This window comes from Leuciscus leuciscus (assembly GCF_965113295.1).
Source record: "Leuciscus leuciscus genome assembly, chromosome: 22".
NCBI classification, from domain to species: Eukaryota; Metazoa; Chordata; class Actinopteri; order Cypriniformes; family Leuciscidae; genus Leuciscus; species Leuciscus leuciscus.
This window is the reverse complement of record NC_138746.1, coordinates 34,481,982-34,507,355: the sequence shown is the minus strand read 5'-3', so window position 1 is coordinate 34,507,355 and position 25,374 is coordinate 34,481,982. Positions and strand designations below refer to the sequence as shown.

The following is a 25,374-nucleotide window of genomic DNA, read 5'->3' as shown; positions in this document are numbered from 1 at the left end:
AACATTAACAAAGATGAACAAATACAGCAACAAATGTATTGATCATTGTTAGTTCATGTTAGTTAATACATAAACTAATGTTAACTAATAAACCTTATTGTAAAGTGTTACCAAATTTTGTTCTTTAACTTCTTTAACTGCTGAACCTTCTTTAAAAATGCCACAATTGTATATACTTAATACGCTGTGACAGAATGATTGACAAGAAAACAAGATATTGAAGCAGTGACTTTCCAAGTAGTAATTTAAAGATGAAGGACTGTTTGTAGAGTACAATGTTCAAGTTGCTTTGGGACGAATCCTTAATATCTTTTAGCCGGCTCTAATGGGAGACATCATGATAATGAGTATACTGATCACACACGGCTGCTTTCTGTGTTGCAGTCCCCTGTTAATTAAACACACACATTAGCGTGCTTACACAGTAGATAAAGTTCTGGCCGAGCAATTGATGGATAGGTGCGTTTATTGTGTCTAATTAGTCTGTGCCACTAGTGTTTATCAGAAGCTTAAAAATAATGTTTTTAAACATGTTTCCAAGACTTCTCTCGCCAATGGCATATCCAGTAAGTGTCACTTAAACATATAAACCATCATGCATTTGGTGCTGAAATTACCAGCTTGCCATTTGAGATTGGATTTATGAAAGAACAATTGAATCGACTTCACTAAATTCTCATTGGGCAACAAGTGCCTCTAATTGGGCAACAAGTGCCTCTCATTGGACAACAAGTGCCTCTCAATGGACCACAAGTGGACCACATTTTAATGTCTACATAGACTTCTAATAATGAGTTATACTGTAATGGGCAATCAGGCCTGTTAATAAACAGTTTGCAGAAAACACTGATTAATCATCATTGCAATACCCAAATGAGTTCTGTTTATGGCTCTGTAATTTTCTTTCTTTCTCAGATTCAGTCAAGTGACAATGTAACCCTTAAACCACCCACCACCCTAGTTGGTCCTCACGCTGAATTCGGTAGCATAACCCCTGCCATGGAAACCACTGTTAACAAACACCCTGGCATTTCTCATCTAGGATTTCACAACACTGCTGAGGTCAGCTCAGGTCTGTTTTTAAATAGCGCGTCCCAGAGAGAGGAGGTCCTTAGCCCTGCCAGCTCCATGGATTTCCTCACATCCCCTGCTTCTTCCAAGGAGTCGATTCTCTCCGAGGGCTGGGACAAGGAGAGGAGCTGGTCTGCGCTCCACATGTTCTCACGAGACGGTTCTCCGAGTCCCTTTAGTCGCACAGTTTCCCCGTGTTCGTCTGTGCGGTCAGGGACTTTCACACCCTCTGTGGTGAGAATCAAGCGGCTCTCTTTGGCTCCGGGCTCCAGTTTGCTACAGATGTCATCTGTTTGCGGTACACCCTGTGACAGTCGTACAGCCTCACCCTGTCCTCTTTCGCCCCGTGCCCGGCACAGAACTCCTCCAACCCAACTCTCCCTGCTAACGGCAATCCTCAGGAAAGGCCGTCTACCTGTCCTGTCCTCTTCATCTCAAAGACCTTACACGCCCTGCTGGCCCATCAGTCCAGTTAACATGTCCTCCTGTTTAGCGTGCTCAGCTGCCTCTTCTGTCGCACCAATGAACGTGTCCAAAGCAAAGTCTTGTACCTCTATAGATACAAAGTCTTTTCAGATTTCAAAGCCACAGATTTGGAAACAAGAGCTGGTTAAGGCACCTGACGAATCCCCACTCATGAAACCACCAGAAAGACCTGGCTCATGCAGACATTTCACCAGTACTAGTAGCGTCATCTTACCTACAAATCACATCTCTTCGCCAAGCTCACCTGCAGTCCAGGCTGCCAATGCTCACCTGTCTAAATCAGGTCCCAAGGGAAACCGTTTGCCGACTGTTCCTAGCTCTCTTTTGTGTAGCTCCAACTCATGCACGAGATCTCCTAAATTAAGCTATCTGTCATGTTCCAGCAATGAGAACCATAAAAATCCATCAGTGTCAGGGGATTGTCCTGTATCTATGGATCCATATAAGTCAGGCGAATCTTTAATACATAATGATGAAACAAAACCCCATGATAGGCCAAAATATTCATTGCCACTGAAACAGAGTCAGAAATCATCTGAGCTCTCCAATGAACCATATCTGAAACACATAGGAAGATCATCTGACAATTTAGACTCCTCTGTACCAAAACCCACTCTGAGTTCATGTAAATCTTCATCTCCTACTCTGAAACACACTTTCGAATCACACAGTAATTCCATATCTCCCGTTATAAGCAACAAAGAGAATAAACAAAGTACTCTTTTCCAAAATGCTCGCATAAATGACGTGGAAAGAGTGCACCTATCATCCCCGGATTTTAGGCTGTCTCCTTCTCCTAGACCCATGGGTCTCGCCCGCCTGTCCTACACACCTCCAGCCTCTCCTGCTTGTCCTCCCGTCCACCCAAGCTCCCGGTCCTCCACCCCAGATCGCTATGCCCTCTCGCCCTCCCCGGCGGTCCCGAGCCGTCAACTTTCCCCCTCTCCCTCATACTCTTTCTGTTCATCACCCTCTCCATCCCTATGGGGAAGCACACCAGACTGCGCAGATGGGGACTGTAAAAATAGAAAGGTACAGTGCATGGCCTTTCGCTGTTACCTGCAAGCTACTTGCATGCCCTACCACTGATAAGTGGCACTCATTCCAGCAGTGACATGCCTCCCGCATTGCTGGGAAACATGATATGCATCATACTCTTGCAAAAGCAGTAAATCTTTAGCAAAGGGCAAGTTTTGCATGTTTCGTGTTTGCCGGTGCCCTTGGTTCGAACAATACACGCATGGTATACCACAGTAGAGATGTTTGCACGGCTATCTCTGGGGAGTACGGTTTTAAGCTTTTTCCACATAACACGAATGCAGACTGAGATATTCTGACCTGATGGTGATGTTTAAGTTGATCTGCAGTCACATGCATGGGTATATTGGCTTTTTTTATACATATATATTTAATAATAAATTCATGGATATGAATTCATCCCCCCAATAAGGAGAAATAACCACATGGCTATTTATTATTGATAACTTTTTCCATGCAAAAACAACAATATTGTGATATGACTGTTTCATGATTTACTCATATACCACCTTGCTTAGCACGGGGACTGTATATTATGTTGTTTAATTCTGCTTTTGACTTTTTATGACTTCTCAACCATTCTTTCCTAAAAAAAGACACGCAGGATCAAATCCACCTACAAGGCGCTCGCTGCTATTCCTACAAATACTCTACTCCTGGAACAGCAGGTGAGCTGCTTTATCTAATTACTCTAAATGACAGCTATTATTTAGTGCAATTCATAAATGGATCTCATTCAGTGTCAATTTAAGCCATTGAATCAGTGTTATATTTGGATTCCATGCAATTGTATTGTCGTTAAAGAGGTTGAAATTTAATCATTATTTTTTTTTTCGTTCATGGACAGCAGAATGGATTTTTTCATAAGCTATCAAAGGGACCCTTAACAGAACATTAGACATTATAGGAGAGGTCAAAATGTACTGAACAGGGTCAGAAAATAGTGGGATAATCAATATAAGACGCGAGCAGACTCACATCTTTGGGATTTAGTAGCTTCTAAAACCTCCTCCTACCCACTTGCTAAGGTCAAGAATATATTGCATCATTAAAAGATTAAAGCTTCATCATTTTGTCCCTGCTGAAGGCTATAGATGAAGATGTCAACAAGAAAGAGGCGTCGCTCAACCCTGCAGACAACTATTCTTGGGAGGACCCTCATGAAGAGGTAGAATGAGACACGAACACCTGAATTCACTGGGTATAACAGTATACCATGTGCTGGCCGGTAGAACCTGTAGATATTTTGCTATATAACTCTATATTTCAGTGGGCAATAATGCTTTACATTATTTTACGTGTGAAAATACATAATGAGAGACTAGGATGTGCCCCAAATAAAGATCAGCACAAACTATCATTTTTATAAATGACTTTTAGAACCTTGACATGCATCTTTGCACTGATAATTTTGCATCAATAATCCATTAATTAAATGGAATAAATAATAAAATGAGATGAAGTACCAATAACAAATAAGTATTTAACTCTCTGGACTTTCCACAAATATGCATCTCTGTTTAATATATAACATATAGTACTATGCAAAAGTCTTAGGCATGTTAATACACATCCCCCCCCCCCCCCCCCCAAAAAAAATGGTTTTAAGTCAGTTATTTATATCTTTTGCTGTAGTGTGTCAGTAGGAATTGTCAGTATTAACATGCCTAAGACTTTTGCACAGTACTGTATATTTTTATTTTGGTGAAATGTCCAGCAAAATGAACTACATTCTGATATTGCATGTACCAGTCCTGTGATGCACTGTAGCGTCAGCTTTTGTCTTAGTGTGACTGATGTGTGAAAGTGAATGTGTGTGTGCAGATGTGCTCTCCTGCGCAGCTCCGTCAGCAGTCTGCAGACCTGTACGCCACCATTGATGAAGTCCTCGAGGACTCAATCCAAGAAGTGAGCTGCCATCGTAACACACTCTGCTCAGAGCAGACCTTAACAATATTCCTTTTATCTACCGATTTTCATGTTTTAATCTATTTTTTCCCCCAGCATCAATCAGGCCATGTGAACAAAGCCACTATGCAGTCTTTGGCAGTGGAGACATCAAGGGTATGTAATTAGATATTGACACTGGGAATTAACTCATCTTCATTTTGATTATTCACAACAAAATCACGTTCAATCAGATCATAAATGAGTCTAGGAATAAAATATTTTTCTTGTTTATGTGTATAATCTTTGACGTTGACTTTAACTATGAGTTATAAAAAAAAAGTAGAAAAAATATAAAATCAAATAAAAAAGAAAATAAATTGTCATTTGTAAGAGCTACATTTTCCTGATTATTTTCAAAGAATACGTCTGTTAGCAATATAAGATGAAGAATTGGATCATCCACTCTGACTAACACTTTCAGCCCCTGCTGTTCAAACCCAGCTTTCCAATTTGATTATATTCACTGTACTTGTGTTGAAAATGTGTGCATAAATCATTCTTTTCTCTTTTATTCTGAATTTCTAAAGTCACAGACGTCATCACCATCACCAAAACTATTGGGTCGGGAAACAAGATATGTGAGTATTTCCACTGATCTTTGTACATATTTTACACTCAGGCTTCTGAGAAGGCAAATCTGACAAATCATGAATTATAGAAGTGTTAGTCCTGGAAATATTCTTATTTTGCAGTCCTTCACATTAAAATGCAATCTCAGAGCTCTAGAAACATTGCTACTGTAAGACTTTGATAACACATTTTTGTCAATTTTATTATTTTTATTCAATTCTACTATCGTGAATCTGAGCACACAAGCCAATCAAAGACCCAGATTTCACACCTAGATTTTAGATCCAACTGTTTATCCTACAGAAGTATAGAAAACTTATTGGATGCATAGAAAAAAAAAAAGACATGGGAAGCATTTTCATCTTCCAAATGTTGACAAGCCTATTTTCCCTGCTGTTCCCCGTCAGAACAGAACCGAGAGTCATTTTGGGGTCTCAACCCACCAGTAGAAACACTGGTAATCAGAGTAAATGTCTGTTATTCAGTCAGATCCAATCACACAGTTCAGCCTGTATTGCCCACATGCTGCTGCATTATGCCTATGAATATAAAGTGTGTACACGTTACAGCAGTTGACCCATTAACTGAACCCTTCTTCTATTGCCAGAGGATTTTCATTTACTTGAGAATGCAGGTATTCTGACCTTTACTGAAGTATTCAATTTATAATAATGGTATTTTAGACCCTGTTTACACTCTGAGAGCAGAATTTTATCTCGCTTATACGATTTTCTTATCTTTCTATAAATTACAGGAAAGTCTGTCTTTCTGTCTGTCTGTCTGTGTGTGCCTGTTATACGCATATCTCTCGAACCGTTAGTCCAATGGATTTCAAACTTGACAGGTGTCTCGCTACGGGCACGAGTAAGAGCCAAGTTTGACGTTGTTTGGATTAGAAATGCAAAAGATATCGTTAAATATCTCGGTAATACCGCGGCCACTCCCCCTCTCACACTGGCCACTCCCCCTCTCACACTGCACTCTGGCCACTCCCCCTCTCACACTGCAGACTGGCACTGGCCACTCCCCCTCTCACACTGCACACTCCCCCTCTCACACTGCACACTGGCTACTCCCCCTCTCACACTGCACACTGGCCACTCCCCCTCTCAAACTGACACTGGCCACTCCCCCTCTCACACTGCACACTGGCCACTCCCCCTCTCACACTGAAACTGACCACTCCCCCTCTCACACTGCACACTGGCCACTCCCCCTCTCACACTGCACACTGGCCACTCCCCCTCTCACACTGCACACTGGCTACTCCCCCTCTCACACTGACACTGACCACTCCCCCTCTCACACTGACACTGACCACTCCCCCTTTCACACTGCACATTGGCCACTCCCCCTCTCACACTGACACTGGCCACTCCCCCTCTCACACTGCACACTGGCCACTCCCCCTCTCACACTGACACTGACCACTCCCCCTCTCACACTGACACTGACCACTCCCCCTTTCACACTGCACATTGGCCACTCCCCCTCTCACACTGACACTGGCCACTCCCCCTCTCACACTGCACACTGGCACTGGCCACTCCCCCTCTCACACTGACACTGGCACTGGCCACTCCCCCTCTCACACTGACACTGGCCACTCCCCCTCTCACACTGCACACTGGCACTGGCCACTCCCCCTCTCACACTGCACACTGGCCATCACACTGCTAGTTCAGGTCAGGATAATCATATTTTCTGTCTACACCTGTTTAGCCTTACGTTGACTGAGCTAATGTTAACATACACTGCTGCTAGGTAACTTCAGACTGTTAGCTAAACATTTAATGTACAACATTCTGTGTAACCTACAAAAAAAAAAAAATTATCTGTGTTGGCCAACCATGAAAACGAGTCCACTTTAAACCGCAGCATTTTCTGTCAGCACTGTATGACATGTAGGCTATGACAACGTTAATATAACGCATGCGATTCATTTTTGTCCAGCTTTAACGTGTTAAAATATTTAACGCAATTAACGCAGCATCCGTTTGTTCTGTCATTCTTTAGCTAGCGCTATTCCTGATGGATCACGCTCTTATTCATGCAAATGCTTTTAAACCATTCATGCGGGAGAAGACAAAAGAGAACGTGCTGTCACTGAATGTCCTCCTGACACACACACACACACACACACACACACACACACACACACACACACACACACACACACACACACACACACACACACACACACACACACACACACACACACACACACACGCGCACACACACACGCACACACACAGGACACACAGAAAGACGCGCGCCAATATCAAATTCTCTTTCGCGCTTGAAGGAACAATATATGTGATGCAGGCAATGTAGCTCGACTACGCCACCCAATTGAAGAGCTGGGACTCTATTAATTAAATAACTGCAAGTTCTTTTAATTTGGTGGGAGCAACACAACAGATTCACCAAGACAACAAATTTAGTAAAAAAATATATTTATTATAATCTCTAGTTCAATAGAAAAAAGTGCTAATGCGCACACACACACTCAGGCTTTTAAAACTATTCATCAAGGTAAAAGCTGGACATCAGACAAACACGTTCAAGTCCACTGGAAGTCCATAGGTGCACAGTCCATAAGCAGTCCCTCGGCTCTCGCGCAAGTCCGTCTCACGCCAGGCAGTGACGTATACGCAGCAGTCCACCTGTCAATCACCGCACGCACCAGCACAACACTCACACAACAGGAAGAAAACCGCCAGTATCTCCACAGAAAACAAACACAGCATAGGCACAGAACCCCACTAGACAGCTATCAATCGTGCACTAATCAATTGCAGCACTACAATCCGTGAATATAAGTTATGGTATGACTACAGTGGATCAGACTGACGCTCTCTAATTTAGATGAGACCGTGGCGTGGATCTTAACTTCGGACAAGGCGAGACAGCATAACTTGGGATAGAACGTCACTCACCCATAAACTGGGAGCAGACGAATCTAACTCCCAGTCTCGTTGAACAGCGCTCCTCAACCACAGGACCAGAACGAACAAGGCGGGGCTCGGACAGCACCGCGGAGGGCAGCAGCAATCCCAGCGCAACAGAAGACGGCAGAAATTCCAGCAAAACAGAGGATGACAGCTAGATTAACACAGCAGAGGACGACAGCAATCCCAGCGTAACAGAGGAGACGAAAACACACGGCAGCCACCGAGTCGACAGCAGAACCGGCACATCAGCAGAACTTCAGGCTTCAATCCAAGCAGACAATTATCTGCGCGATGATCGCAGCCACAAATATAACAATCCAGCAATAACGTGGGGACAGAGTTGCAACAACAGAGTTCGCGGGGCAGCAGACACACAGTTTCAGTTCCTTCACTCTTTTGAGCCGTCTTTGATTTAACGTCAATTACCAACAGCTGTTCATCTGCTAATCAGCTGTCATACGAACAGCTAAGAGAGTACAGGGGGTGTTGCCCAACATTCTAAGTCACAATCAAACAGTAATATGTGCATAGAAAATCAAAAGAAAAACAACAGTGCAAAATACACACGCACACAGAACACAGCCAAATAAAATAAACCATAATCTCTACATATGACATCCCCCCACTCTTTAATGTTGGCAGTCCCTGACAACCACAGAGATCAAGTATCTACGTGTCTCTAAATCTCACTGGGGGCTGTCCCATATTTGAACGGACAGACCTCCTAGGGGCCACACCAGTACCTGGGTCATCTAAAACAGGCAGGTCTACCCATGGTACATATAGAGGTTGGGGTTCACAAACAGAAGATACTGGCAGCTCAGGATGCAATACAAGGGCACCTTGGGGTGGATTAATACAAGGTTTAAGAGAATTCCTATGCAGGACCCTCTCTTTCCCTGTGTGCTCAGATTTAACACGATAGGTTAAACCCTCTTTATTCAACTGTTCTACCACTACATAAGGCTCTGGGTCCCACTTGCCACAAAGCTTTCCCCTTCCCCCATCTCGCCTATTCCTTCGCCACACCCGTTCCCCAAGAGCTAAAGGAAGTGACTTGGCCTTACGGTCATATTGTCTTTTATACTGCTCTGCAGCCTGGCCCATAGACTTAGCTGCTGAAGAGTATGCATACAACAGGTGTTGATGGTGTTCCCCCACCCAACTGTCCCAGCTATATCGGGCATGCTGGTTCTCTACGCCCAGGGCTACATCCACAGGCAATCGGACATGCCGTCCAAACATCAGGTATGAAGGGGCGTACCCTGTTGAGCTGTGTAAGGTGGCATTGTAAGCTTGGACAAGGGCAGGGAGATGTTCAGGCCAGCGCCCTTGCTTTTCATCCTCCAAGGTCCGCAGCATGCTCAGGAGGGTCTGGTTAAGTCGCTCACACATGCCGTTTCCCTGGGGGTGGTACGGGGTGGTCCTGCTCTTAGAGATGCCATAAAGGCTACATAGTTCGGCCACCAGCTGGGATTCGAAATTTGGGCCTTGGTCCGAATGGAATCTCATCGGACACCCAAAGGTCTGTATAACCGCTTGCCACAGGACCCTAGCGGTAGTCCTCGCCGTCTGATCTCTTGTGGGGATAGCCCAGGCATAGCGGCTGAACATATCTGTCATTACTAAAATGTTTTGATATTGGTCATGGGGCCTCCCTAAAGAAAGGAAGTCTAGCTCAATGATCTCAAGGGGGAAGGACACAGTAATGGGTTTTAGGGGTGCTTTAGGCACAGCATCCATTTTCTTCACCTGGCAACGAGGACACAGGGAGTGGTATTGTTGGACCTGAGTCTGCATACCTGGCCAAAAGAAATGTCGACGTAGGCAGCCTATGGTTCTCTCCACGCCCAAGTGTCCAACAGCATTATGATGTTTCTCCCACACCTCTTTGCGTTGTGGAGTAGGGCAGACAATCTGGAGACGAACTTCATGAGTGTTATAGTCAGTGACTCGACGACACAAAACTCCATCCCGCATCACCAGCCTTACCCGCTGTTGCAGCAGCTGCTTCACCCCAAGCGGAGCAGCTCGCCACTCTTGCCCCATTGGAAACTTCGCACTTTCCACATACCTCCGCACTTGGTCCAAGTCCTTGTCCTCAGACTGTTTGGCTCGCCAGTCATCCATCGACAGCCCTTCTGTTGATTGTACATCTGCCATTGCTGCCACGTTAGTCACATCAGCACCTAGAGGGGCTTTGACAGGTACTCTGGAAAGGGCATCTGCATTAGCATTTTCCCTACCCGAACGATACTTCACATGGTAATCAAAGGCAGCTAGTTGGGCTACCCACCTTTGTTCCGTGGCCCCCAGGCGGGCAGTCTGCAAGTGGGCTACAGGATTATTATCGGTGTAAACAATCACTTTGGCCCCCATCAGGTAATCTTTAAATTTTTCTACTATGGCCCACTTTAAAGCTAGCAATTCCAATTTGAAGGAGCTGTAATTAGCATCATTCTTCTCACTAGGATGCAGGCTCCTACTGGCATAGGCCACAACTCGCTCGCGCCCATCCTGTAGCTGGGCTAAAACAGCCCCCAGACCAGCATGGCTCGCGTCAGTGTATAACACAAAAGGTTCTGCATAGTTAGCATAGGCTAAGATAGGGGCCTCGGTTAAAGCAGTTTTTAGACGGTCAAAGGCTTGTTGACACTCACCGGACCAAGAGATCTGACGAGATCCTGTTCTCTTATCTGCAGGGGCTCCAATTAAGAGGGCATTCAAGGGGCGTGCTATCTTTGCAAAGTTGGCAATAAAGCGGCGATAATAACCTGCTAGGCCCAAGAAAGCACGTACCTCTTTGATTGTCGTTGGAGCCGGCCATTCAGTCACAGCAGTAACCTTGGTAGGGTCTGGTTTCACTCCCTCTCCAGTGACCACATGGCCCAGGAATCTTACTTCCCTCCGTAGCAGCTGGCACTTCTCTACCTTCAGCTTGAGCCCATGGTGTTGCAATCGCTCAAAGACAGCCTCCAGATGGCGTAAATGGGAGGAAAAATCTGGGGAATAGACAATGATATCATCCAAATAAACGAGTACAGAGTCAGTGATTTGGCCACTCAAGCATTGCTGCATAAGCCGCTGGAACGTCGCTGGAGCATTGCAGAGGCCAAATGGCATCCTCTGAAACTCGTATAGACCTAGTGGGGTGGTGAAGGCAGTCTTGGGTCTGTCTTGGGGGTCGACTCCGACCTGCCAATAACCACTGGCTAAGTCAAGTGTGGTGAACCAGGAGGCTTGAGTCAGGGAAGTTAAAGTCTCCTCTATACGAGGGAGCGGAAAGGCATCTTTATGAGTCAGGGCGTTCAATTTACGATAGTCAACGCAAAAGCGCCAACTGCCGTCTTTCTTGCGGACCATCACGATGGGTGCAGCCCAAGGGCTGGAGCTTGGCTGGATAACCTTCTTCTCTAACATATCGGCTAACAGGGCACGCATTTCTTGGTACATCATAGGTGGTAGAGGGCGATATTTTTCTCTTACTGGGGGCGCACCGCTAGTATGGATTTGGTGCTGCACCGCATCAGTATGCCCAAAGTCCTCCTCATGGAGGGCAAACACCCTGATCCACCTTTGTAGGAGCGCTTTAAAGTCTTGCTTCTGTTGTTCAGTCAAGTCATCTCTGCCTTGTAAATCTCCTAATACCTCGACAGGTGGTTCCACTGGTCCTCCATCTCCAGCCTCCACAATATCCACTGCGACAGTTCCATCATCTTGCACAGTCAGGCTTAGATCTGTTTGGCCATGAACATCAGCGCGGTCAACATGAAACACTTTCGCCAGCTTCTGGTAGCGGCCTATAAAGACAGGGTAAGAGGTCACATTCTGGATACGAATAGGAAGTCGGCCATGTTTGACGAATGCAACAGTCTTTGCCACAGAAAAAGCCCCTAGCTCAGGCAGCGCTTCAATCAGGCCACAATAGTCCTGCCCCCTCGGGCCCATCCGCGCACGCCCCCAGACCACCACCTCGCTTCTGGCTGGAACAGTTAGGCCCCTGCGGCTTGCTGGACGTACAAACCCCATGTATCCATCTTCCCCCCCGACGACAGCTGTCCGTTGGCACACAGCAAATGCACCCGTCCAGGCTTTCCTTGTCCCTTGATCCTGAAACACAGTCTTCAGGCCATCTGGTCGATTAAGTAAGTCATGCCAGCAGGTTGTAATAACATTCATACCAATCAGTAATGGAGCAGTTAGACAATGATCAGCTACAATAACAACCCCCCTCCCTGAAATATTAGCACCTCCTATTTCGAAATCCATCACCACATAGCCTTGATAAGGGATGGATAACCCATTAGCCGCTCTGAGTGTCAATTTATTGGGGGCCACACCATATGATAGGGCATCTGCTGGGTAGTGTTGGTCGAATACACTCTGTCGCATTAACGTCACTTGTGAACCGGTGTCAATTACTCCAATTAGGGGCACACCATTTACTTTAACCTCAACCTTGGGGCAGTCACCTACAAATACAGCCCTTTGTCCTGCTTCTTCCAAATTCCCTGCTACTTGGGCCTCAGTAGCAGGACAAACTAGTTTAAATCAGCATTGGACTCAGATGGGGGTCTACAGAACCTGGCAATATGTCCAGTGCGGCCACACTGGCGGCAAATAGGCTTACCGTCTGCAGCCCAGGTGTTAGGTGTGTAAGACTGGAACCTCCTCCTGAGTGGCGGCTGATTAGGGTATTGTGAGTATCGTATAGGCTCACCTGCAGCGGGTTGTAACTGCCGGGTCATTTCTTGTCTTAATACATTCATCTGCCCCCTCACCTCCTGGAGGAGCTCCCGCCGAAAAGTCTCAGCCCAGTCATCCTTCCCTGTTACTGATTTAAGAACAGAGGACTCACCCACAGCCTGCGCTACAGTTTCATGCCCAGCCCCAGGCCGCTGTTCACTTTCCAGCAACAAGATCTCTTCCAATACAGTGTTGAAAGTGGCATCTGGATTACGGCGTGCATAGGTTCTGATGGTACTCCTCAGTTCTGCGTTACGGAGTCCCATCAAGAGCTGGTCTAGCAGGTGACTTTCATCAAGAGGGCCATCTGGGTCTCGCTTCCTTAGTCTACAAAACAATTCCCGCAACCTGAGAACGTAAGTTCTTAAACTCTCACTGGCAGTTTGTGTGCAGCTAAAAAATTGTAATCTCAAATTTGCCACAGGGACCTGATCTCCATACAGGGTGTCTAAATATCTCAAAATTTTTACTACAGTATCACGGTCTGTATCCCCTAAAACACAAACCTCCCGCTTAGCTTCATCTGTTAATGCCCCCAACACTATACTGACTTTTTGCTGCTCATTAAACTCTCGTGTCTGCAATAAACTCTGAATTTGTTCTTTCCACTCACTGAATTTTAAATCACCCCCCACCCCTTTAAACTTAGGAATCCAGGGTGCACCCGCATAAATTGGCATCATCATCATGTTCAAAACAGATAAATAAAATAAGAAGAAGAAGAAAAAAAAATAAAAATAAAATAATAATAATAATAATAAACAACTAATATATATATATATATATCTAAAAGTTATAACAAAGTTATGTAGTTTGGCTAACCTGTATGTGAAGCTCCAAACCAAATCCTGCCGACTACGCCAAAATGTGATGCAGGCAATGTAGCTCGACTACGCCACCCAATTGAAGAGCTGGGACTCGATTAATTAAATAACTGCAAGTTCTTTTAATTTGGTGGGAGCAACACAACAGATTCACCAAGACAACAAATTTAGTAAAAAAATATATTTATTATAATCTCTAGTTCAATAGAAAAAAGTGCTAATGCGCACACACACACTCAGGCTTTTAAAACTATTCATCAAGGTAAAAGCTGGACATCAGACAAACACGTTCAAGTCCACTGGAAGTCCATAGGTGCACAGTCCATAAGCAGTCCCTCGGCTCTCGCGCAAGTCCGTCTCACGCCAGGCAGTGACGTATACGCAGCAGTCCACCTGTCAATCACCGCACGCACCAGCACAACACTCACACAACAGGAAGAAAACCGCCAGTATCTCCACAGAAAACAAACACAGCATAGGCACAGAACCCCACTAGACAGCTATCAATCGTGCACTAATCAATTGCAGCACTACAATCCGTGAATATAAGTTATGGTATGACTACAGTGGATCAGACTGACGCTCTCTAATTTAGATGAGACCGTGGCGTGGATCTTAACTTCGGACAAGGCGAGACAGCATAACTTGGGATAGAACGTCACTCACCCATAAACTGGGAGCAGACGAATCTAACTCCCAGTCTCGTTGAACAGCGCTCCTCAACCACAGGACCAGAACGAACAAGGCGGGGCTCGGACAGCACCGCGGAGGGCAGCAGCAATCCCAGCGCAACAGAAGACGGCAGAAATTCCAGCAAAACAGAGGATGACAGCTAGATTAACACAGCAGAGGACGACAGCAATCCCAGCGTAACAGAGGAGACGAAAACACACGGCAGCCACCGAGTCGACAGCAGAACCGGCACATCAGCAGAACTTCAGGCTTCAATCCAAGCAGACAATTATCTGCGCGATGATCGCAGCCACAAATATAACAATCCAGCAATAACGTGGGGACAGAGTTGCAACAACAGAGTTCGCGGGGCAGCAGACACACAGTTTCAGTTCCTTCACTCTTTTGAGCCGTCTTTGATTTAACGTCAATTACCAACAGCTGTTCATCTGCTAATCAGCTGTCATACGAACAGCTAAGAGAGTACAGGGGGTGTTGGCCAACATTCTAAGTCACAATCAAACAGTAATATGTGCATAGAAAATCAAAAGAAAAACAACAGTGCAAAATACACACGCACACAGAACACAGCCAAATAAAATAAACCATAATCTCTACATATGACATCTACAATACCCAGAACAAAACACACACATTTATGCCCAAATGTCCTTTTTTTCGAGGATCCTCACAAGAACAGTCTTAAATGAGTTTAATAAAATCTTAAATGAAAGCAAAGAGTAGTGAGTAAGGATTAATCTATATGTAATTTATAATTTATACAGTGCGGACTGTTTGATAATCTCAATTTCTGTACATTTCATACCTGTTGGACAGAATAAATATGACATTAATTATGGGTGTATGTGAGGATTGTTTTAAGTTCACTTAAATTAAAAGTTGTTATATTTTTTGAAGCCTAATAAATGTTTAAAATTTGAGGGGAAAATCATTTTCATAGAGACAGTAGCTACAGTATATTAATATAAGTGATACTGGCCTTCATTCATAAAAAGATGCTATTAAACAACTATTTAAAATATACTGTCTTTATGTTGTTTCTACATTACAGTGGAAATTGAGTCTCACTTTATTTAAATTTTATTTACACACAAAACATTAATGGCTAACATTTCTGACTTTGAGAGAAATGATTCTCTCAAGTCTTGGCGATCGGCCCCTATTAAACAATAAAGAAAGACATAGTTTAGTAGCCTACTATTCTTTTTGGCAGGATTTATCATTATAATCAAATCACGGGCACTTTGCACATAGTCATACGCAAATTACAGGATTTGCAGACTCTGTTTACTGTCATTGTTTCACAGATTTTGCCAATAGACAGATTTTATGGAATATCACAAACTCAAAGATTATAGGCATGGAGCTGAATAATATGATATGAAATCACTTCAAATAATATTATAACAATTAAGAACATATTTTGGAATCACTTAGTTTTGAAAACTATTTAATTCATTCTAAGTGTTCTTCAGGTTAATCATGAATCTATTGTCAAATGTAAAACAATGTTGAATATGCAGATGCATCTTTTATAGATGTCATGAGTAAAGCCATCTTTTTTTTCTAGGCAAGCTCTCCTTTTCAACCCTTGGCAACTACTGAAAAAACACTGGTAAGTATTGTGTGTGTGTGTGTGTGTGTGTGTGTGTGTGTGTGTGTGTGTGTGTGTGTGTGTGTGTGTGTGTGTGTGTGTGTGTGTGTGAAATGTATTTGATTATCATATTTATTTGCATTTAAAATGTTTTCCTCAGTTTCTGCTACATTACGTTGTTCAGTAGATATGAAGAGGAGATTTTGTAAAAAATAATGTTTCTATTTAGGATATGCGCCAGATAAACAAGAGCTGGCTGTTTTTATTGGCAGGAATTATTGATTTATAATAAAAAACATTCTTGTTTATCTGTCTTAGACAAAGACAAAGCCTGGAGTTATTAGACCAGTCACAGCAACATCCAGAGTTACAGATGATCAACATGATGAAGAATTCCACCCAAATCCTTTCAAGAACCTTCAAGAGAACAAATCCAGTCGCTACCAATACAAGGTGTGTTTCTCTGAAGAATCGTGCTCAGTGAACAAAACTCAACGTCAAACTAATATATGTATAAGGGATAATGTACCTCCAGCGGGTTGTTATCTCCCATGACGGAGTGATCAGGATCAGGTCTTCATCAGCCTGAAGGGGGTTTCATCATCCCGCTTATTACTCGGCTACTTGCCACACAAGTAAATAATTAGACACGAAATATTGATCTGAGTTGAAGTAGTTTATCAGGTGTTTAAACCTAAAACTTCTGCAGAGAGAGCAGCTGCAGCGCGGCAATCCTTTCATCCATCCATCCATCCATTCATCCTTCATTCTATTCATATATCCATCATCCATCCATCCATCCATCCATCCATCCATCCATCCATCCATCCATCCATCCATCCATCCATCCATTCTATTCATATACTGTATCTATCCATCCATTCATCCTTCATTCTATTCATCCATCCATCCATTCATCCTTCAGTCTATTCATATATCCATCATCCATCCATCCATCCATCCATCCATCCATCCATCCATCCATTCATTCTATTCATATACTGTATCTATCCATCCATTCATCCATTCATCCTTCATTCTATTCATCTATCCATCATCCATCCATCCATCCATCCATCATCCATCCATCCATCCATCCATTCATCCTTCAGTCTATTCATATATCCATCATCCATCCATCCATCCATCCATCCATCCATCCATCCATCCATCCATTCTATTCATATACTGTATCTATCCATCCATTCATCCATTCATCCTTCATTCTATTCATCTATCCATCCGTCCATCCATTCACCCATACATCCTTCATTCTATTCATCTATCCATCCGCCCATCCGTCCATCCATTCATCCATACATCCTTCATTCTATTCATCCATCCATCCATCCATCCATTCATCCTTCATTCTATTCATATATCCGTCCATTCATCCATTCATTCTATTCATATATACGTCTATTCATCCATCCATTCATCCTTCATTCTATTCATCCATACATCCTTCATTCTATCCATCCATCCATCCATCCATCCATCCATCCATCCATCCATCCATCCATCCATCCATCCATCCATCAGTCCGTCCATCCATCCATCCGTCCATCCATACATCCTTCATTCTATTCATCCATACATCCTTCATTCTATCCATCCATCCATCCATCCATCCATCCATCCATCCATCCATCCATCCATCCATCCATCCATCCATCCATCCGTCCATCCATTCATCCTTCATTCTATTCATATATCCATCCATCCATCCGTCCATCCCTCCCTCCCGTGTTTGGGTATTTTACATCAGGGAACAAGCAAATCAAAGGTCAACATTCCATATGTACTTCAGTAGGAATTTAAAATGTGCCACTAGAAAGGATTGATCAGAGTAGTGTAGCTGCAACATGTCATGCTGGGTTTGACTTTTTTCCAGCGTGTAGATTTAAAAATCTTGTTTTCCCCTGTTGTTTGATTTCATGGAAACAGACACCAGTGATTTTGCCAAGAGATCTCTTATTTATTTTATATAAGACATAGGAAGAAGAGACAATGGATAAAACGAAGGTCTTGATTCAGCAGCCTTTCCATCTCTTCCATCTCTTCCTGATTTTCGAACAGAAGGGCTTGGTTTTTATACCATTAGCATCTCTCTGCCATAGACAAAGACTATCAGTTATTGTATATGTTGACCAGAAAACTGCATTATCAGAAAAACACATGATGTGAGACACATGATTATAATGTGACTAAAACAGTACATCACCAGAGAAACATGTGGTTTCCATTAACATATGAATGTATCTCCTTATACTATGCTCGGTGAAAACACTGCACATACATTTCAGTCTAACTTCAACACGCACTCACCCAAAGTCTCTTCTCCATGATTCACAAAACACAATGATTACAAATGATTATAAATGTATATAAAAATTATAACACAGATACATAATACTACTGATTATGAATATTAATAAAGAGTAATAATAATACTAAAAACATTAAATGATGAAATTTGAGTCTTCAGTCCCTCCACTGGAACTACGGCCGTCAGTTCCACCATCATTCCCAGGTGGCCAACCTATAGAAGTGATAGTGAGGAGGAAAAGCAGACCAAGAAATAGAATAGAAGACAGAAGAATAGAAACAGAAAAGAAGGAAAACAAAACAAAACAAAGAACAAAATAACAAAGAACCCCAACCCATGTTATGTCCCCGCATACTATGTGTCATTTAACATCTATGTGTATGTATTTAAAAATGAACCCCAATCATCTAAGGAAAGAAAAGCTAATAAGTCTTCTGCCAGTGCCTCGACTCGTTAATTACTTAACTCCTCAAGTTCCTGGCCAAAACAACAAACTAAAATAAACGTTGATGTTAAAGGATCCTGTCCCTTGGGGTAGAAAATCAGTAAGCGGGTGTTCATTGTTTGTGAGGTTGTGTTTTGTATGTAGTGTAGAATGTGTAAAATCTTCTATTTCACACCAATTTTCCCATTCTTGGTTTTATCAATATGTCTCGTATTGAGAATAACTTACAACCATCTCTAATCAATGTCAATGAACTTGATTCCTGAAATGGAAGCAGAGAAATAATTAAACATCACTTCTTTATTCCCAATCTTTGAAGCTAATGGATGAACAGTGCTCAATATCAGGCCATAAGCCGTCATTATCATTTTGTTCATTCACTAAGCAAGGTTTAACTTGTGACCAATGATACCATCTATCTGTTCCTACACCCTTCCCTTTAAGGCAAACACTTGTATCAATTGTTAAGAGTATCTCATATGGTCCCTCCCATCTAGGTTCTAAACCTTTCCTAGCAATACGTTTGACCATAACAAAACTGCCTAACTCAGGAATGTGTGGAATGTCAGTAGTGGTATGTTTTTCATCCCATTGCTGTTGAGCTTCTCGCACTTTCTTATTATTGTCTTTGGTAGCTTTGTCCAGCATTGTGAGATAGCGTCGTAACTTCTCTTGGAACAAAGTAGAATCTCCTCCTGTTCCCGCAGGTGGCGGAGCATCAGGAGGTAGAACCATTGCTCTTCCAGTCATCAGTTCAAAAGGAGTTAGTCCTGTTACTCTGTTTGGAGTTGCTCTCAAGTTCCACAGAATAGCAGGTAATAACTTATGCCAACCTTGGCCAGTTTGCAGAATGGCTTTGGTAAGAGCGGTTTTCAATGATCTGTTCATTCGTTCTACCATACCAGAGCTTTCCGGATGGTACGGAATGTGACATTTTTGTTTGATCCCCATCAATTTCATTGCTTCCTTCATCAGTTTTCCAGTGAAGTGAGTTCCATTGTCAGAATCAATTTCATATGGAAGACCCCAGCGAGGAAAAACTTCTTCCACCATTACTCGTGCTGCCGCTTCAGCAGTGCAAGTCCTTGTAGGGAATGCTTCCACCCACCTAGTAAATCTGTCCATGATTACTAGAATGTATTGGTACCCTCCACTGGGTGATAAAGGTCCTGTGAAATCAATTTGGAGGTGTGTCCATGGACCTGTTGGTCTGGGTGCATGTGACATTCGCACCTTTACAGATTTTCCCACATTTGCTTTCATGCAAATTAAGCATCTTCTACAGTAATCATCAATGTCTCTCATCATTCGTGGCCACCACCACGTCTCACTGATTTGAGCTTTCATTGCTTTTGCTCCAGCATGCACTTTCCCATGATACAGCTGCATTAGTTCTCTTCTTGTTCCAATAGGCATCACCACTTGTCCTGTTGGAATTCTCCAGATACCTTGATCATCCTCTTTCGCTCCCGCTTTTATCCATTGTTCTTTCTCTTCATCTGTCTCTGTTTGATATGACAGAAGATGGCGCTCAGGATTATCTTTGCTGTTTTCCTGTGCCATGGTAACAGGAGTAAGAGGTAGTAGAGCTGCTTCTCTAGCTGCTGCATCTGCTGCCGTGTTTCCTTGACTTTCTTTGGATTTGTCAGATTGATGTGATTTTACTTTGATCACGGCTGCTTCTCTGGGTAAGCGACATGCTGCAATTAAGCGACGAATTATGGAAGCATGTTGTATTTCGCTCCCACTGCTAGTAATAAGTCCACGTCTTTTCCACAGAGCAAGATAGTCATGGACCACGCCAAAAGCATAACGACTATCTGTGTAGATGTTGACTCGATCTCCTTCTGATAGTTCAAAAGCTTCTGTAAGTGCCGTGAGCTCAGCTACTTGTGCTGAAAATTGCCCTGGAAGAGCTCCTTTCTTCACAACAGTTCCATCAGCTTCCACTACAGCCCATCCAGTATGTCGTTTTCCATCAACGTAATAACTGGATCCATCAACCCATAACTCCTTATCTGGATTTTCAAGAGGGATTGGATTAACAGGACCATGGCTTTCCTCTTCTACTTGTTTTTCACATTCATGTGGTGTTCCCTCATGTGGTTCTAGCATCATTGTTGCAGGGTTAAGGGATGTGTCTCTGATTATTTCCACTCTCAAATCCTTGTTCAACAAAGTTGCTTCCCATTTTGCTCTTCTTGCGTCAGTTATGGTCTTGATGTTTGTGTTGTTCAACAACGTCACTATACTGTGTGGAGTGTGCAGTATGATAGTTTGTGCTCCTATCAAATTTTCCACAGCATCCACTGCCCATGTGGCACCATCGAGAGCTTGTATACATCGTGGTTGACCAATCATTGTGACAGGAATCTTTGTGGAAAAGTATCCAACTGGTCTGTATCGATCACCAGGTTTTTGACACAGTACTGCTGAGTAGGTCTCATTTCCCACCCTGGTCCACAAATGAAATGGTAATCGTCCATCAGGGAGTCCCAAGGCTGGGGCTGATGTCAGTTTCTCTTTCATAGACGTAAATGCTTCCTCAGCTTCTGGTGTCCAATTTATCTGTTCCACTCCAGGCTTTCCTCCCTTATACAAGTCGATGAGGGGGCTAGTGATGCTGGCAAAATCAGGTATATACTGGCGACAGTAGTTGAAAAGTCCCATCACCTTCCGTATTCCTGTAACTGTTAGAGGTTTTGGAAGTTGTCGTAGTGCCTCTACACGCTCTGTTGTCATTCTCCTTCCCTCGACAGATATTTCTTGGCCCAAGTAGATAACTTTGGTTTTGGCCAGCTGTGCTTTGTCGGGATTGACTTTGAATCCTCCTTTCTTGAGGGCTTGTAGGACAACATTTAGAGCAAATATGTGGCTGTTTTCATCTGGGCTTGCAATCAACAAGTCATCAACGTATTGGAGGCAAACACTTCCTGAACTCTCAATTTCAGCTTTTCGCTCTGTTAAGAACTGATCCAAAGTTCTATGGAATACCACAGGAGATAAATTTAGCCCTTGTGGGAGTCGGTTCCAGGCAAACTGTTTTGCCCCCACTGTAAAGGCCAATTTCTCTTGAGATCTTTCGTCAATAGGTATAGACCAGAAAGCCGACAGTACATCTAGTACCGTGGAAATTCTTGCATTTCCTGGAATATCATTCAGAATGGTGGCTGGATTGGCCACAATAGGATGCGGTTTTGGTGTTACACTGTTAAGTCTTGTGTAATCGATGGTTAATCTCCATGAGTTATCCGATTTCTTGACAGGCCAGACAGGACTATTAGTGGTAGATGAAGTTTGTCTGATGATTCCTTCAGCTTCCAAGTCTGCCACTATCTCTTCCACGGCTTGTCTCGCTTCAGGTCGGATAGGGTATTGTTTATGAGGGGCATGTATCGGTCCCTCAATAACAACGGGATCAATGTTGGCTTTACCGCAATCCAATTTGTGTTTAGCCCAAACATCTGGATATAAACTGCACAGAAGTCCCCACACACCGTCTTTTCCCCAATCTCTGATAATTGGTTTTGCTGTACCAACAGACGTTAAATTACATGTGCGATCTTCGTGTGGTATTATCCCAGCTGTTGTAGCGATTTGACGACTGTCAGTAAATATGATCATGTTCAACAATGGAAGAATGTCCATGCCAATAAGGCTTCCTTGTGAATTCGGACCCACCCAGAAAGATGTCCATAAGACTTCATCTTCATGTATTTGCAAAGGAACTTGTATACTTTTGCGAAATTTAGTGATACCTCCTCCAACTCCTTCAACTTCCATAGTTTCATCTGTTGTAGGTAGGTTCAAATCTGTTATTGAAATCGCCGCTCCTGTGTCGACCAAAATGTCACATGGGTGGCCCCCTATTAATGCATTGACGAAAAGGCGATTGTCTCTTTTCTTACTAATACAGGGGGCCGCTGATTCCTATTGCGGATGCATAATTCCCTCTATGAGCTGACGGACTTGTGCTTCAGTCCACGTCTTCCCTTGAGAGGTTTCATCATATTTCTTCGCACTGACTTGTTTAAATGATGGACCTTGACCTTCTGCTCCACCTCCTTTAGCCCAACAATCTTTTATTGAGTGGCCACGCTTTCCACAGTTGGTGCAGAAAATCATCCTCTTCTTTGTGTCCATGTTGTATTGAGCTGTTGCCACTCCTCTTCGATTTGGCTTGTTTCCTTCTTCCTTGTTTGATCTCATAGCCATCTCTAAGCGCCCAGCCCATTGCAAAATCTGATCATATGTCTCACCTGGATTGACTCCAAGTGATAAGGCTTGTTGGTATTTTGTACTAAGTCCATCCACAAGTGTGTCAGTGAACTGTACATCATCTCTGTCAGGTTGTTTCTTAGCACAGAGAGCCCATCTCTCGTAAGCATTCCACTTACGCAGAGCATATTCATCTGGAGATTCATCATCCTTTTGCTTAATCAATGTCACTAATGTGAAAGGAATTTTTCCGCTGCCCAAGATTTCTTGGATTTCTTTTCGAAACACATCTAATGCTTGCCAAAGACCCAGGGGTCGTCCCTGGTCATCAATCCACAGATTTATCCATTGGGCTGTTGTTATGGAAGCTGGCAAGCGTTCCCATCTGTCTCTTGGGATTTTAGCTTTCACAATGGTGTGTATGTCTTTTAATGTCATTTGATGTGCTTCAACCAGAGAGTCTAATTCTCTCCAAAACTCTGTGTTTGGATCTTGTCTCTTCAGAGGAGGCAAGGCTGTGAGAATAGCTTGACGTTCTCCTGGTGTGAATGGTCTCTCTTCTGTCATCATTTCAGATTGTAAGTCTTCCTTTTTAACAACAGGTGAAGAAAATTCAGGACCAATCTTGTCAACTGTGATCATGTCATCATCTCTTGTCTCATCACCCCAGTCAGATCCATAATTACGAGCTGGTGTACATCGCAACATGTCTCGGTTTGGCTGGGCTGATTTAGATCTTGTTATTACTGGAGCTGCTTGTGCAGATGCAATGTACATCTTGTCAACTGGACCTCCATTTGATCTCGAAGGTTGAGACTGTGTCACAGGTTTAGATGAACTTGTATATTGTTCAGGCAAAGCTGGATAGATTGGTTTATAAGGAGGAGGCGTTACTGTGGTTGCGGATTTCACTGGTAGTTGTGAATATTTTCTTTCCGCTTCAGTTATTATATTTGTCCAATCTGGATCAAATGAATCATCACAGGTTGTATTTTCTCCATCTGAACATTTAATAGACATGATTTTGTTCAACTTGTTAAATGCTTCAATTTGAGGCTTCATTGCTTCAGCAAGTGGAACTGGACCGCCATTTATATCACAACAAATTCCACCTTGCTTTACAATCCAATGAGCTGCCAGTATTGGAAATGCTTGTGATTTTATCTTGTCTTTTTGAGACTCGAACCAGTGTAACTGTGCATCCATATTTGCATTTATGTCAAGTCCTTTTTTCAAAAGCTTAGCTTGTTTCTTGTTCTTTCTTTCAAGGTACCAAGCCGAAATTGTTCTGCTGTTACAGTCACTTTCTGCCATCTTGCAAAGTTACTTTGTGCCGCTCAGAACAGCAGGGATGTGTGTGTCTGTGAGTGTGTTTCTCTAAGGGTGGGGCTATGGTACTCTGCTTCTCTCTCGCTCTCTCTGTATATTATGTGTGTGCGCTCAGAACTGCAAGCCTATGTATGTGTGTGTATGCATATGTGCATGCATGTATGTGTGTGTGTGTGTGTGTGTCAGAGGCTACCCTTCTTCTCTCTCTCTCTCTCCCTTCTCCAAACTACAGTATGTGTGTGCATGAAGGTATGGAGCAAATTCTGAAGGGAGGGGCTGCCTCACTCTTTCTCCCTTTACAGAACAAAAGAAAATTTTATAGAAAAGTTAACTTCAATGTTTTTCAGTATTTTGTTTAGGTTCCAGTTAACTCAAAACAATTTTTTTTTTTTTTTTTTTTTATATTTGTGGATTTTCTCTCAGATTAATTTCTTGTTTTCTTTTTCCTTTTTTTTCTTTCTTCAAGCTTACTCTGATCAGTATCCTCAAAATATTTGAACAGCTTTACGGTCAAAATTGGAATGCACGCGATCCTAACTATTTTAACTCGTATTACTCCAGTGTATTAACGTGCTTTAGAGTTTTACCTGCCATCGTTTTAAACAGACTCGCCACACTTTAACCACTCATGTCAATCGAGCTTTGCTTGTGTTTCACCTCCTCGCCTCGAGTACGAATCTTCCGTGTGTTGGATATATTTTAGAGATCACTCTGCCATCGTTTTAAACAGTCTCGCCATATTATCCAACCACCAATCAGTGACAACCAGCAAATAATAGTTTTACCGTCTTACAGCTAATTCTCCCAAATTTTTGACTAGATGGTCTTTTTTCTAAAAAAGATCCTTCTCAATCCCAGCATATCAAATAACTTTAGAGGTTTACTTTTCAGATAACTTAAATAAGCCAAATTAAATTGAATTATTTTTACTTTTTTTATTTTTATTACTATGTCTTATATTCATTGGCAAAATACTGGTACATGAAATCACACAGTTCTTTTAAGCAGTTTCAGTCACTGTCTCTAATCATCAGGCAGACTTAGAACTATTTTATAAGAATAAAAAAAAGTCTTACCTGCAAGCAATGATTGAGACAATGCATATGCAAATCCTGTTCTGTGACGCC

At 42.9% G+C, this 25,374-nt stretch overlaps 1 protein-coding gene across 2 annotated transcripts in view; it reads left to right on the top strand.

Moving 5' to 3' along the window:
- The window catches only part of mlip (muscular LMNA-interacting protein), a 76,885-nt gene that overhangs the window by 36,752 nt on the left and 14,759 nt on the right, over positions 1-25,374 (top strand). For both annotated transcript variants that reach the window (XM_082153890.1, XM_082153891.1), the window contains exons 4-11: positions 916-2,589; positions 3,192-3,263; positions 3,683-3,763; positions 4,420-4,503; positions 4,600-4,659; positions 5,073-5,123; positions 15,903-15,947; positions 16,245-16,379. In XM_082153890.1, coding sequence (XP_082010016.1) covers positions 916-2,589; positions 3,192-3,263; positions 3,683-3,763; positions 4,420-4,503; positions 4,600-4,659; positions 5,073-5,123; positions 15,903-15,947; positions 16,245-16,379 — 2,202 coding nt within the window. The remainder of the gene's footprint in view (positions 1-915; positions 2,590-3,191; positions 3,264-3,682; positions 3,764-4,419; positions 4,504-4,599; positions 4,660-5,072; positions 5,124-15,902; positions 15,948-16,244; positions 16,380-25,374) is intronic.